This window comes from Notolepis coatsorum, assembly GCF_963971535.1.
Source record: "Notolepis coatsorum genome assembly, chromosome: 15".
Taxonomy (NCBI): Eukaryota; Metazoa; Chordata; class Actinopteri; order Aulopiformes; family Paralepididae; genus Notolepis; species Notolepis coatsorum.
In genome coordinates this window covers 34,877,020-34,892,476 of record NC_140179.1, presented here as the reverse complement: position 1 = coordinate 34,892,476, position 15,457 = coordinate 34,877,020, and the positions used below count along the sequence as shown (strand labels likewise).

At 41.6% G+C, this 15,457-nt stretch overlaps 1 protein-coding gene across 1 annotated transcript in view; it reads right to left on the bottom strand.

Moving 5' to 3' along the window:
• Positions 1 to 15,457, bottom strand: part of lemd3 (LEM domain containing 3) — a 45,238-nt gene that overhangs the window by 2,352 nt on the left and 27,429 nt on the right. Inside the window, exons 6-11 of the mRNA XM_084330965.1 lie at positions 15,100 to 15,245; positions 12,815 to 12,916; positions 7,310 to 7,412; positions 5,474 to 5,652; positions 1,555 to 1,636; positions 46 to 151 (exon numbers count right to left, since the gene is read on the bottom strand). Of these exons, the coding sequence (XP_084187091.1) occupies positions 46 to 151; positions 1,555 to 1,636; positions 5,474 to 5,652; positions 7,310 to 7,412; positions 12,815 to 12,916; positions 15,100 to 15,245 (718 nt within the window). The remainder of the gene's footprint in view (positions 1 to 45; positions 152 to 1,554; positions 1,637 to 5,473; positions 5,653 to 7,309; positions 7,413 to 12,814; positions 12,917 to 15,099; positions 15,246 to 15,457) is intronic.

The following is a 15,457-nucleotide window of genomic DNA, read 5'->3' as shown; positions in this document are numbered from 1 at the left end:
AAGATTGGAACACGGGTAATCGATTAGGAGATGATGAGCACGAACCTCGCGGGAATTCTTGTCGACGGCGATGTGGACAATCCCATCGTTGTCGCTGCACTTCTCCAGGATGGCCTCGTGGATGGCAAGGTGCCAGTTCTCCCCAACCTCCCTGGAGAGACACAAACCAGATACCAGGGTCAAGGCCTTGGATCAGGCCAGTCGGTGTGACGGAATTCACCATAGAATCCTGAGCCATATTTAATTAAATGCCTGCATTTATATAACAGCTTTTATCCAAAGCGCTTTACAATTTTTGTTCCTCATATTTGACCCATTCTCTCACATTCACACACCGACGGCGGAGGCGACCATGCGAGGTGCCAAGCTGCTCATCGGGAGCAGTTAGTGTCCTTGAGGAGGGCAGTGTTGTAGTACTCGAGTCCAGGACTCGTGACTCGACTTGGACACTGATGACTTGGACTCGAGCATTGACTGCATTCGGACTCGGAAGGTGCAGATGAAGACTCTGACTTGTTAATTGATAGTTATTTATTTTAGATTCATTTTGTAATGGGCCCTAATCATTTGGCATTTATTTGGCTATTGCGTCACAAAGTAAATAAACTCCCTTTGAAATGGTGACCGCTGTGTGATTTATGTTTAATGTAGACCTTTTTTTATTTGCATGTCAGCTCAGACTCAACCTTGATGACTTGGACTAGAGCAGTGGTTCCCAAACTGTGGTGCGCCCTCTAGGTGGTGCGTGACATGAAAAGGCTAATGGTGGTTAAAAAAAAATAAAGATTTTTTCTTTTCTTTTTACAATAAAATTTCATAAAAATCTTAAGTCAAACCTTTAGTATTATGGATATTAAACATGCTGGCAGAGTACATGCATCCATGTTGTCGTGAACATTTTAATTAAATAAAGAAATTCCCTATCCATAGTCGCCGTGGGAAGAGATAAAATAAAATAAATTCCCTACCTACTCATGGCCTTAACTGACAACCAACAGGAACCAAACAATATTTTTTTTATGCCTAATAAATATAACTAATATACATTATTTCAAATGGGGATTTTCACTGTGTAAATCATGAAATTCAAGAAACGTTTTAATAAAAAACGTACGTTTTAATAATAATAATAATAATAAACAATAATGTCTCGGGCGTGTCTGACACAGGTGTGCTTCATCTGTGCACGGAGACCAGCAACAATTTTTTCTAACAGAAACCCATTGGGGGGTGCGTCAGCTAGGTCGGGAGGTGACAGGGGGTGCACGGCCAAAAAAGTTTGGGAACCGCTGGACTAGAGTAATGGGGACTCAACCTCTTCTTTGGTGACTCGGACACTGGGGGACTCTAGACTCGACTTGGACTCGAGATTTAGTGACTCGACTACAACACTGCCTGGAGAATCGAACCGGGAACCTCCGGATTACCAGACGACTGCTCTACCTCCCGAGCCGCTGGCACAGGGTGAGGTTTAGTCACGGCCTCCTCCTTTACATGCATGTGAATTATGTACAAAAGGAGCAGATCCGAGAACATAAAGAAGCAGGTACTCACATGACTGGATCAAACATGTTCCTGATCTTCAGACATGGTGTTAAGCTGTTAGGAGGCGAGTTCCTCCTGTCTAGAGGGAATGCTGAGAGGAAACAAGAAAAAGACATGTTTCAACTTGTGTCGGTTTGAAGAGTTCATAAAAAACAAATATATATATATTTGGGGCTGTCAATATTACAATATTAACCACAGCCTATCATGCATTTAAAGTAAAGATTAAATTAAAAAAAAATTATACATTATATATTTAGTGCTGTCAATATTAATCACAGCCTATCATGCAATTAAAGTAAAGATTAAATGGAAAATGCCCTTTTAACCATTCATCACTTCTCCTGTCATATTGTGCGTCTATTTAACAATATATGCCAAAACAAAAGAAAACATCTACAGCTGCATCTCAATAAATTTGAATATTGATGAAATATATTAGTTGCCTCCATGTCACGCCGCACTGATTCATGCAAAAGGAGCCCCGACCAAGTATTGAGTGCATATACTTTTCAGTAGGCAGACATTTCTGTAATATATATATATTATTTTTTTCTTTCGGGTAATATTCAAAATTCTCTCAGATACTGAATTTTGGGTTTTCATGAACTGTAAGCCATAAGAGTTTAAAGAAATAAAGGCTTGAAATATTTCACCCTGTGTGTAATGAATCTATGCAATATATATGATTTTCACTTTTTTAATTTAATTACTGAAATAAATAAACTTTCCCTCGATAATCTCATTTATTGAGAGATATAAATCAATTTCTTCGTATTCTTATAATAACAATTTTGGTTTTCTTCCTGTAAAACTAAATATGACATGTGCTTACGTAGGCTCGCACACAAACCAATATCCCACAATAATATGGCAACATATAATATGGCAACAAGCTACAGCAGCTAACGCCCAGAGCCTGGTTGCCTCAGCAACAGCAAAGTAGTTCCTGTTTCTGTTAAAGAAATACTGCCATGTGCCAGTGGCCATTTCAAAACGTATAGCAGCCTAAATATTCTACATAGAAACACAAAACTGCTTTAAAAGATAAGATATTCCTTTATATGATCCTTCGGTCATGACGTGCTTCATCAGGGGGTGCGTCTCTTGAAGTGTGGGGTGTTTGGCTGTTCCAGGGGGTTCACATGGTTTTCGAGCAACACTGTACTTATTATACTTATTCGTATGTCTGCATGTTCTATATTGCACTACTTTTATTGTCTTTTATACCTATTCTTATGTCTGCACCATAAGGCTGAGCGTTCGTTCGTTACGCTGACATTCAGACTTTAATTAATGGGTTTGAACGTTCGGTGAAAAAAAAAAAAAGGAGGCGCACAGGGTTGAGGCGATGTGAAGCGGCGCGTCCCCCCGGCGCTCGGCTCAACCAGTATGGTCTGCCGGGCTGTAGCGGGATACTATTGTCTCAACCAGAGCTCTCAACCAATGCAATAGAACAATTTTGATTGAGAGGCGATTCTGCCAATTACGTCACACTGCTTGCACCCGCCTCTGCTGTTACCACCAATCGGCAAGCGTTTATTCATTTTTTACTTTATTATTAAAAATAAAATTATTAAAGAAAGTTTTAATTACAAAATAAATAAAAAGAACGTTCGAACGTTCGTTCGATAAACCCTGGCAAACGTTCGAACCCTAAAAACAGGGTTCAGGGACAGCCTTACTGCACCATATGCATTGCTTTTATTCTGTCATTTATTAGTTGTTATTATTATTATTGATCCCCTTGGGGATATTCAGGCATAATAGCAGGGGGGGAGGGGAGGGCTGTGAGCAGTGTGGTGCAGATTCCCGGTGAGTAACCTACCGTTGATATCAGTGTTGAAAACATATCGATAGTAGCCAACGTTAGCTAGCTACCAATGCTAACGGTAGTCAATTATGTAACAGATGTAACTTTAGCTGAGGCACATCACTCGCAAGCTAATGTTAATGAAGCTAGCTAACGTGGCTAATGTTATTCGATACGTTTTAGGGATGGACAAAACTCACAAAATTACGGAAATCGGTCTGTTCTCCCATCTGTTAACAGACAGTTATGCTACGTGGCTAACTACCTACCTGTACCCAGCATGCCGTTCAGCGGTGTAACAGTTAATAGGGTCCCCTCTCAATACACTACACAGTGTAGTTGCCGGTAAAACAAGGGAAAATACAACTATTAGAATATTTGAAAATCCCATCCCTAATACGCTTGATAAGCCACCCTGTGCACTTTCCACTCCAAGTACATGTACACCACTGCGTCTCACGTTTGAGCGCAAGAAAAAGGGGTCCAATCCGATCACGGCCTAAAAGAACCTCCAAACGTCGGTTTACTGTAGTAGTCGAACCTACGAGACGCAGCCGGAATGTACCAGCGTTCGGCTGGTGGCCAGTGTTTGTTTCCTTGCTGTATATTCATGTTAGACTACACTACGCTGTAGGGGGTTTGGTTCAGCAAGATGGGAATTTAGCGACCATTTGACTCATTGGATATCTGGCTCCACATCTGATTTTAGTAATTTGATGATTTGCAGATACTTCACTCTAACTATCAACTCGCCGAGAGGAGAGCGGACCACACACACACAACGGAGAATGTGTTCTTCCAATCATAAATAGCTGCTGCAATCACAACACAATCGGTTGGTTACATTCAAGGGCATCCTCCACATTAACACTTTCAGTGGCACCAGGTGGCGCCAGAGTTAGAGTTAGTGGCGCCAGAGTTAAGAGTTAGTTTTAAATTATGGCTATGTGTCTAATCTGCCCGTCGCTTATCAAAGAATCCTTTTCCAGTCAGTGCTGTCAAGGTAGAGTGGTTTTTTATCGCTTCATTTCCGTTTGAGAGCATTTTGAAAAGCACCCGTTTTGAGGTAAAAAACAGTCCATTCTGGGCCATTCTATGATAATCGTCTTTTACTGGAATATTCCAGAACGTTGATATTTGTCGGCCTATTTATGAATCGTTTTCAAATAAACGCTAGATGATCAATATTATACGTACACGCACGCCCATTCGAGCCGCGCACGGATAATCGCCGTGTTCATTTCCTCTTGGATTTTTACAGTGAAACCGATAGAGGACATTTCACAAAACAGCTTATATCTTCATCAAAATGAGTCTGATTATCCTAACACTGATAACATAGATTCCTTACCTGACATCAGATGGTATCCAACTGGTATATTCCAATTCCTGATCACCATTCGAAAAAATCGATAAGTGTATAGATCCAACGTGTGTACAGTAGAACACATGATTCCGCGGGGCTCAGAGGCTCCAGAATGAACTCTGATAACCGCGACTGCATCAGTGGACTGGAAAATGTGGAGTACAGGATTTTTTCCCCCATCCATTTTCATTGAGTCCATTCCAAAATCCCTTATGTCATCTGGGAGACGATAGGGGGCGCTTTTTTCCACATCTGATCGCCAGCGGCGCTCGGGTAGACTAGGGTAGGCTCGCGTGATGCAATATGATTTCAGATCACATATATATTAAAAAAAAATAAAAAAAATCAGAGAAATCTCGTGAGTGGCTTTCAACGAGATATTAATAATTCCGAGAAAACTCGTGAGTGGCATAGAAAGTGTTAAGAAGCCCATCTAATTTGTGACAAATTGCGTGTCATTTCAGTTCATTATAAAAAAGCGTGTGCTGCAGTTATTAGCGATGCTCTGGTAAGTCAATGGGCTATGAAATGGGTTCAAATAATCACAGGCGACGCCCTCCAAACCTCTTCAAAACACAATCAACTATTACTGCGAAGGTTGCCGCTTGTGGCGGCTACGTCAAAGAATCCGATTCTTTGATCTTTTTTGGGGGGAAACTCAAAAAAAAAAGGGCCACAGGCTCTTCATTTCCTACCGTTACCGAATCTATGAAAGAAAAAGATGGCGTTAAGGAAGTGTCCGGCGTTACCTTTGCCTTGCCAGACTTTGGAGGGCATGAGTGATATCTTGTCGCAGCCGAGTGACGGCTGGATCCACCTCCAGACCAGGAAGTCCGCTCCGCCGATCCTCTGGGTCTCCGTTCGGACCCTCGACTCGTTGGCCGACAGGAAGGTCGCGGCCCGGTCCCAAACCTTCTTCATTTTCTTTCTGCGGGAGTCGGGAGAGACGGAATAATAATTAAGACATACATATACGTGTGTTCAATGTTAAACCACTGTGTAATCTTACACACTGTACTTAAATAAATAACTTGTTTGCTATTTTATTGAAAAAGTGTTTTTAAGTTGCAGGAAATTACAACAAATGGCTTTTCTTTATTTGCCTGGGAGATAATAATAATAATGCAGGACCTGTCGCAGAGGTCTTTAATTGGCATGCAACGACACTCAATGCGGCACACACCGGAACACACACCGGAACACACATGCATGCATTGTCTTGTAGGATCGCCGATGCGATACTCCTCTGCGCTTAACCCATCCCGTCGTCCTACCCCCCCAAGGGCAGCCGGGAGCAGACGAGGGCTGTGGCGTGAGCCACGCCCGGGGACCATCCAAGTGCTCCTGCTTGTCTTCGTCACGGACGCAACAGCGTTAGCGATCTGTTGTTTTGCATGTTTTTCCATTGGGTTTCTCTTATGGGGGGGGGGGGGGGGGGGGGCCTTGCGAGCACGGGGAGAACATGCAAAATCCACACAGAAAGGCCCAGGAGATACCCCACCTGGGTAACTGGCATCGCGGAAACCTGGTCCCCAAGCGGGAATCGAACCCTGGACCTTCTTGCTGTGAGGCGACAGTGTTACCACTACACCACCGTGCTGCCACAGCCCCCCTCCGGTCCGCCCCCTGGTTTGGACTCGGCACCATCTCGTTTGAAAACCCTGTTTCTATATGAAGCCACTTGTCCAAGAAGACTCAGTCATCAAGAAAGGCAACTGACTGATGATGCATGCGTTTCCAATAGATTTGGCCAGGAGGCTTAAGTTTTATTAAGTGTTGAATTTTAAAGTGTTGAACTCATTTTTAGTTGTAGTTAAACATTCTAAGCTCTCCCAAAATGCTGGTAAATTTCCTGGGAATTTTCATTCATTCCCATGGAAGATTTCCCAGTATATCTTTCGTCTTTTTTCCCCCCATGCTTTCAAGTATCTTGAAATGGTGAAAATGAGGTCCCATACTTTCCAGCCTTGTGTAAGAAACCCTGGTTAGCTGACCAGGATAATGCAGGTTTATACTGACCTATCCTGAAGTAGGACCCTAGTCCCTGCAGGTTGATACTGACCTATCCTGAAGCTGGACCCTAGTCCCTGCAGGTCGATACTGACCTATCCTGAAGCAGGACCCTAGTCCCTGCAGGTCGATACTGACAGATATATATATAACACTAGATGACTCACCCGCGCTGCTGGCCAATGAAGACCGACATTGCCACATGGCGGCCATCTTGCGTGGGTGGAGCACGCCCACTCATAACATGCATGTCTATGGTGCATGTACTATTGAAATAACCATAGCTTGCTAAATTTTCAACCGTTTGGTTTGTTAAAAACGTCAGAGATGTAGTTATCATACTGCATACTTATAATGGACTTTGATATGAAAAAGAAATCTTCTTCCAAGGAGGAATCATAGCCACGTTAATAATAACGTTTGTAATAAACCAACATTTGTAAATCAGTCAAGATTTCAGCGAGTTTAAGAGTATTTTTGTTTGTGCAGATCACCGTAAAGCAGTAGTCCACTCAAGCAAGATGGCCACCGGTGAACTACGCCATCTATAGTGATATATATCTATGGATACTGACCTATCTTGAGGCAGGACCAGGGAGTCCCTGACGTGGGGGATGGGCAGGCAGGGCTGCAGCTCCTTGTTCTCCTGGCAGGCCTCGTTGTGGCTCCTCAACACATCTGCACACGACAAACAACAATTATACAACGGCATGCAAATTTCTCGATTCCGATTGGCTGAAACAGTCAACTTACACATGGGTATTTGTCATAACCCAACACTCTTGGTCCCAGGACCCGCCCACAACCGCATTACCATCACTCCGCCATGAGAGATGAAAGCAAGATGGCGGACAAGCCGGACAGTAACATTACGAAAGGATATGGTGATAGGGTCATAAAGACTAAATGAAAAACTATTCTGTCATGGCGAATGTCTTAGTTTCTTAAACAATGTTGGATGATGTAATTGATGAGTCGTGTTGGATGATGTAATTGATGGGTCATGCGTCATTGTGGAACAAAATAAAAATCGCGCGAATTGATTAATTGCTATTTGTATTTTTAATTGTTTTTTACCTACTTTCTATAGAAGCAGCTGGGAGGTGCACTGTTTTAAGTGAGCGTGGACTATTGAATTTATTGATTGATTGCAAATTTTATTACTGTCCGCCTTGTTTCCAACTGGTTAAGTTTAGGCACTCTTTCGAAGTTGGTTAAGGTTAGAGTTTGTCTTTAGAGCAGGGCGATAGACCACCAGCCCTGATTCCAAACTCTAACCGTAACCAACTTCGAAAGAGAGCAACTTCGAAAGAGTGCCTAAACTTAACCAGTTGGAAACAAGGCGGACAGTAATAAAATTAGCAATCAATCAATCAATTCAATAATCCACGCTCACTTAAAACAGTGCACCTCCCAGCTGCTTCTATAGAAAGTAGGTAAAAAAAAATCTTAGGGAAAAGAACCCCCCCCCCCCGCTATATAGGGCAAATAAAACATTCCCCCCCCCCCCCCCCCCCTATAAGGCAAATAAAACATATTTTTTGTTGTTTTACCTACTTTCTATAGAAGCATCTAAGAATGAAGTTCTATAGAAAGTAGGTTAAAAAAGAAAAGAAAAGTTGGATGTGTTAGTTTGTTGGATGTCTAGTTGAAAGACAGTTGGATGTCTTAGTTTGTTGGATGCCTAGTTGAAAGACAGTTGGATGTCTTAGTTTGTTGGATGTCTTAGTTGAGAGACAGTTTGATGTAGGGGTGGACGGTATAAACGGTATGAATTTGCTCTACGGTATGGATTTTGACTATACCGTGTAACCGGTAGAGCAGCTCTAAAATAGCAATGACGTCATGTAACCACAGCGCGACTATTTCAATCGCATTTGCCCCTAAAAATAGATAGAATTAGTCATAGATAATAGATATGTGCAAACTGGAAAAAGTTATTTAGGAGGCTTCGCGCAGTGGGCGTGTCAACACGCAATTGTCATTTCATAATAAACACATATCACCGCGGCGCACAGCAAGTTTCAATTTCAGTTCCTGGCATTTTTAACCAGTGGAGAAAGGTAAGAGATTTCCCTATCGTTTTTCTTATATGAATTATTCTACGTTAATAAAACATACCTGGTGATCAACTACAGTTTGCTGTAAACATTATGATATGTGTGTAGTGTTATGATAACGACGGCTGCAGCGGGAGGACGGCTACAGCAGTGGATTTGCGAATAGCATGCAGCTGCAGAGCCGCAGAGCCAGGGGCGCTTTCAGGTCTGGTCACAGGCCCGCTCAACAGCGCCCCCCCACCCAACGGCTGAATTGCCAATGGCTGAATTGGAGTATTGCACAGTGCAATGTGCAATATTTCACATCCAGGCACCGTTACAAACTCAAGGGTTCTCTCCCTCACCATTAACTGAACTATGAATTCTTGAAGGGGACATGCATTGCTATTCCTTTCACTATTTGGGCAACTTTACACAATTCCTGTGAGTCTATGGAACACATCTGTAAGGTTTCCCCCCCCCCCAAAAATCATTGTTTTATATTTCTAATCAAGTACTCAAAAACAGCATTTTTCTAGTTCAAGATTTCAAGCTGATTTGGCTGGGCTCCGCCCATAAGCGCTTTGAGTGACAGTCAAACCACACAGCGTGATACATACGAGAGAGAGAGAGAGTGAGAGAGTGAGAGAGAGAGAACGAGCAAGTGAGAGAGAGAGAGAGCAGGAGAGAGACACAGACCACATTGATATAATCCCCCATTGCTAAGAAACAATGCTAAACACTGGAAAAGGCTATTTATAATGCATGGGACCTTTAAAGGAACACTCCAACATTTTGGGAAATTAGCTTACCGTCTTCTCCAGAGAAAGACAAGATGATAGATACCAGTTTCCTGCGTTCAGTAGAAAACTATCTGGCTGCACGTTAGCCTAGCTCTTGTGTTACTTGAACACTGTGCTCCTAAATTTCTTTGTGTGCTCCTAAATTTTTATTTAGATTTTATTTATTTAAATTTTATTTAGGAGCACATGTGCTCCTTGGAAAAAAGGTTAGCGTAGAGCTCTATATATGGAGACATTAACATTACGTTATCAAACATGGGGACGAAGACTGTAATTTTTTTTTAATTCATCATAGAAATTCGGTGCCCCCGAAATAAGAAAAAAAAAACGCTATTATGGGATGTTGATCTATGCGCTCCATTTCCAGGTTGTATAATACTTAGTGCTGTCAGGCGATTAAAAAAATTTATCGAATTAATTACAGGATTTGTAATTAATTAATCGCATTTTAATCGCATTACCATTTTATGCCTGATATTCTATAATCATATTTCAAATTGCATGCGTCTGGATGGCAGAATTCAGTACTGTATCTACAAAACCTTCTGTTTAATCATCTTCCATCTATTAATTTGCTTAGATTTTTCAGGTCTGGTCAATTTGAGCATGGTGTTATTCACAGTCAAAGATAAAAAAAAGTATTGATATTCTCATTTGGTTCATTACAATTTACTCAAAATAAAATGTTCATTGAATCTATCACCGCGCAGATTGATTGAATGAAAATGTTATTAACAGATTGCAGAATGGGTACAATACAGTACGGCTCAATACACACAATTGTTAAGGGGATGCAGACCAGAGAAAGACTTTCGTCTTGTTTACATCAGGGTCCCCCATTTTCAATTCATAATGAATTGTAAGTAAGGGTGCAACTTGCACCGTGCAATCCATTCTTTGTGGATCTAGCCCACAGTATTTCTGACTGCCATACATTCCCTGAGATTCATAGATGTCCCTAGAATCAGATACCAAGAACATGCAAATGGACCATATTAAAAAAAAAAAGTCTGTAAAGGTGTATTCTACATTCTTATGGAATGAATGAGATAAAAAAAAAAAGTATTATTAAAAAAATTAATTAATTTTTAGTTAATTTTCATAACGGGATAATTTGCTGTGTAATTAATTAATCAAATTAACGCGATAAACTGACAGCCCTAATAATACTATATACGTCCAAATAATGTTGTTTATCGAGTTATGGCAACGGATCGATTATCCAGTGTGTCAAGATGGAGTCCCGGGAGCGATCGCGAGTGGGGGACGGAATAGGGGGGACACCAAGCACTTCCGGCCCCCACTTCCGGTTTGGCACCTCGCCGATCGGCCACCAGGTGGCGGTATTGAAGCGCTGGAGAGTTGAGTGGAGATTTGCATGGCTCCGTGGGTGAAATATGAATACCAAGACAGAAATTTGAAATATTGATCTCGATGACGGCGTAATCCGTCATTGGCAGATTAACACTTTGATCGCCATGGTTAAATTCATAATTTACCATCCCTAGCCAGCTCTATTTGTCTATGGAGAAGTTCCCCTTCTTTGCAGGGCTATAACTTTTTAAATTCTATTGCTAAATTGACATTATTATGGCCCATTCAATGTCCTATATCCATTGTTCAGGGTGTAGCAACGTTATACTTTTTCATTCACATATTCATACTAAAATATGGTCTAAAGTATATAAGTATGTTTTTTTTTAAATTTCAACTGGGGGTACTTCTAGAAGTTACTACGCATCATCTGATGATGACCGGATGGGCGGGGGGGTCGTTTATAATTCCGTGGGCAACGTTATATCATTCACTTAGTGTGGGTCATATGATCATCAGAGCAGTTTATATGGAACACGTTAGAAAATAACGCTGGATCTTACCGTATCTTCCTCGCGCCGTTGGACGATCAGCTTGGAGTAGACAGTTTTCGATTATGGGATGTTGATCTAGATGAACCATTTCCAGGTTGTATAATACTATATACGTCCAAATAACGTTGTTTATTGAGTTAGGGCGAGCGATTGATTATCCAGTGTGTCGAGATGGAGTCCGGCTAACGATCGCGAGTGCCCGGACGAAATATGGATGAGCACTTCCTGTTTGGCACGTCACTTCCTGTTGGCCGATCTGCCGATCGGCCACCAGATGGCGCTCTTGAACCGTTAGAGAGTTGAGTGGAGATCAGCAGTACATCTCAGGTCCCCGGAGGAGAAATATGATTTAGATCACAGATTTTTGAAATATTGATATCAAAGACGTGTTACGGCGTCTTCGGCAGAATGAGCATGGCGGGCAATGACGAGTTACGGCGTTTCCGGCGATTAAAGTGTTAAGCATGGCGAGGAATGACGTCTGAATCAGTCATTGGCGAAAGATGGGTTAAAGGGGGCAAAAAAAGCCCTGGATTTTTTTATAACCCTGGGCCAGATGCAAGCCTCATTTGACAATAAACCTCCGTTGGGCTGCTTAATTTTTTTTATTATAATAGCAAATTTGACCACAATCGCAATATCCGTCAGAAAAAATGCAATTAGATATTTTCCCAAAATCGTGCATCCCTACTAGCCACATCGTTACTAGAGAAACTACTATAACAAGTTGACGCTTGACGCTGCTGTCGGACGTCAGGTGGAACAGGAAGTGAAGAAGTCACTGGCTCAGGTTTAAATCTAATTAAACCTGTAGCTACATCAGGTACAAACAATGGAGCGCCACTTAGTGACCAAACATGGCACTGCAACTAAATAATAACAGAAATACAATAGGCACATTTGTGACTGTTACAAATATAACACGTTTTATACTCGTGCTACAAGATTTTGGCCTGTGCTACAAAACTATCAACCTCTGTAGCACCAGTGCTATGTGAAAAAAAAGTTTACGTACAGCTCTGGTTAAGATGTGTTCTAAAAATAGATTTACCTAAATAATTACTCCAGTAATTAATGCGAGTACTGCGTAATTCATGCAAGTACTTACTTTCAACATTACATCATCCAAGAACGTAAAATGGAGAAGAAGAAAAAGATGAAGTAAAAGAAGAAAAGGAGGAAGATGAAGAAGAAAAGAATAAAGGAGAAGAAAAAGACGGAGAAAAAAGAAAAAAAATTAAGGAGAAGAAGAAAAAAGAAACAGATGAAGGAGACGAAGAAGGAGAAGAAGAAAAAGATTGAGAAGAAGAACAAGATGAAGAGGGAAGAAACAGAGCAGGCAGAACTAAATGCAGCAGGTGTTTACATACCGATGATCCTCTCCACCATGTCGTACATCTGTCTGGTCTCCTCCTCCTCTCTCCTCCAGCGGTACTTCATGTAGTACACCAGACCGCAGACGCAGCCAATTACTGCGGAGAGATTGCAGAGTCAGCGACGGCACCTTCCAACTAGGGTTGCCACGGTGATGTGGAAATTTCCATGACTAATAAACTCATGACAACACCGGTATTACTGCAGACACCTCAATATCTGTGGAGCGTTTACTTTTGATATTTAATCTAATCTAACAAAGAGGGTCCTGGACGTATTTCCTGGGGGGTTGATGGCAGTCCAGCACATAATCCTGCCCAGTGGCTATTTAACACTTTCACTGCCACACTACCAAACGGTTAACCCTTTCACTGCGACAATACAGAAGGTTAACCCTTTCACTGCCGCACGACAGCAGGTTAACCTTTTACTATCACACTACAAACGGTTAACTGTCTGTAGTGTGATAGTAAAGGGTTAACCTTCTGTAGTGTGGTAGTGAAAGGGTTAAATAATGGTGAACTCTAGTCCACAGAGCACTGTTCTAACCCTACTGTCAAATTAGTGTTCAACAGTGATCACAACAACCAACAGATATTCAGCACAGAACTAAAATTGATAGAAATGTTATTGCTACTCAAATGTACATTCTTGGAACGCTCATTTTGCATGTACCAATAAAGAATCCTTGATAAAGTTTATCACGAGAGGATTAGTTCGATGGACCGCTGTGTCACCGTTTACAAAAGGAGGTTGCTGTGACAACACAGGGAAGGGATCCATCTATTCCAGTTGTATGACAGTCCCTATGATTGCTCGGTATGGTAACCCGAACAGAGATAGAAACCACCTGAGCTCTATATTGAAGGTCACTGCTGGTAAGGTGATAAGACGTCCCACAGACTCCCCTGTTGGCTCTCTTTGACCGGCCAAGTTCTCCACAATGCCAAGTCTATATTGGACAGTTTAAACCGACCCCCTTCACGCTATGCATGAGACTCTACCCTCAGGTCGTGGATTCAGAGTTCCTCGGTTTAAGTGCAATAGGAGTAAAAACTCCTTTGTTCCCAGTGCAATAACCCTGCTCAATTTGCACATGTAATCTAGCATTTTAAATATCGTTCCCCCGGCAATAACCCTGCTCAATTTGCACATGTAATCTAGCATTTTAAATATCGTTCCTTGTGCAACAATAACCCTGCTCAATTTGCACATGCAATCTAGCATTTTAAAAATTGTTCCTTGTGCAACAATAACCCTGCTCAATTTGCTCATGCAATCTAGCATTTTAAATATCGTTCCTTGTGCAAATAACCCTGCTCAATTTGCACATGTAATCTAGCATTTTAAATATCGTTCCTTGTGCAATAAATAACCCTGCTCAATTTGCACATGTAATCTAGCACTTTAGACGGTGCTTTGTGTGTTGTGTCTAGGAGAGATGTTCTGTACTTGTGTTGTTTTTTAATCTTGTGCCCCTGACTACAAGTCAAGTTTCCCATTGGGGATAATAAAGTTGAATTTCAGTTTGAGATTACCAATTCATTTGTAATTCGTTGATATATTTGATCTGTTTGCACAAGACAAAATACTGATGGTTCCTTTAACAGTGCCTCCTTAACTATATGTAACAAGTATTTATTATTGTCTTATCATTATTATTCTTGTTGTTTTATTATTGATGTTGATTTCGTGTTGTAGTTTGTTGAAATTGAAAATAAAATAAAAATTTATCAAAAAAAACTCAAAAAACAGTGCCTCCTTATTTCACAACTAGTTTTTCTGCCATTTTTCTGCATCTTGCTCGTCTCACCAAACTAATGCAGAAAACACATGCTGTTGAAACTAACTCAAATAAATGCTCCCATTCTAAAACCTTTGCCATTTCTTACGTAGTACGCACAGGTTTAACACTACATAGTACAGCATGCACAGGTTTAACACTACATAGTAGTACGTAGCATGCACAGGTTTAACACTATTTAACACTACATAGTATGCACAGGTTTAACACTATTTAACACTACATAGTATGCACAGGTTTAAGACTACATAGTATGTAGTATGCACAGGTTTAACACCACATAGTACTGAAAGTATGGAGAGTATAATGTACTATATAGTTTGCGGTGCTTTCTCTTTGTACTGTATGTGTGAGGCCCTGTTGCGACGGTCGCACTGTGGAACTTTTATGTCCGTTTCCAGTACTATTCTAAGCCCGTCGTCTACTCTGTGTAGTTCTATTGCGTTTCTACTGCATGTTCATCCCAGGTCCTCTCACCTGCCAGGATGAACAGCACTCGGTTGATGACGGTGAAGAAGGCTCGTCGGAAGCGGCAGTAGAAGGACATCTTGGGGTGGGTGGACTCCAGTGTGGCCACCTCCATCACCTCTCTCACGGGCTCATCCGCGCTCTCCCCGACCAGCCTGGAACACACACACATCGATCTACCTTTACAGAGACCTACCAGCCTGGAAGATACACAATCTACCTTTACAGAGACCTACCAGCCTGGAAGATACACACATCTACCTTTACAGAGACCTACCAGCCTGGAAGATACACACATCTACCTTTACAGAGACCTACCAGACTAAAAGATACACACATCTACCTTTACAGAGACCTACCAGCCTGG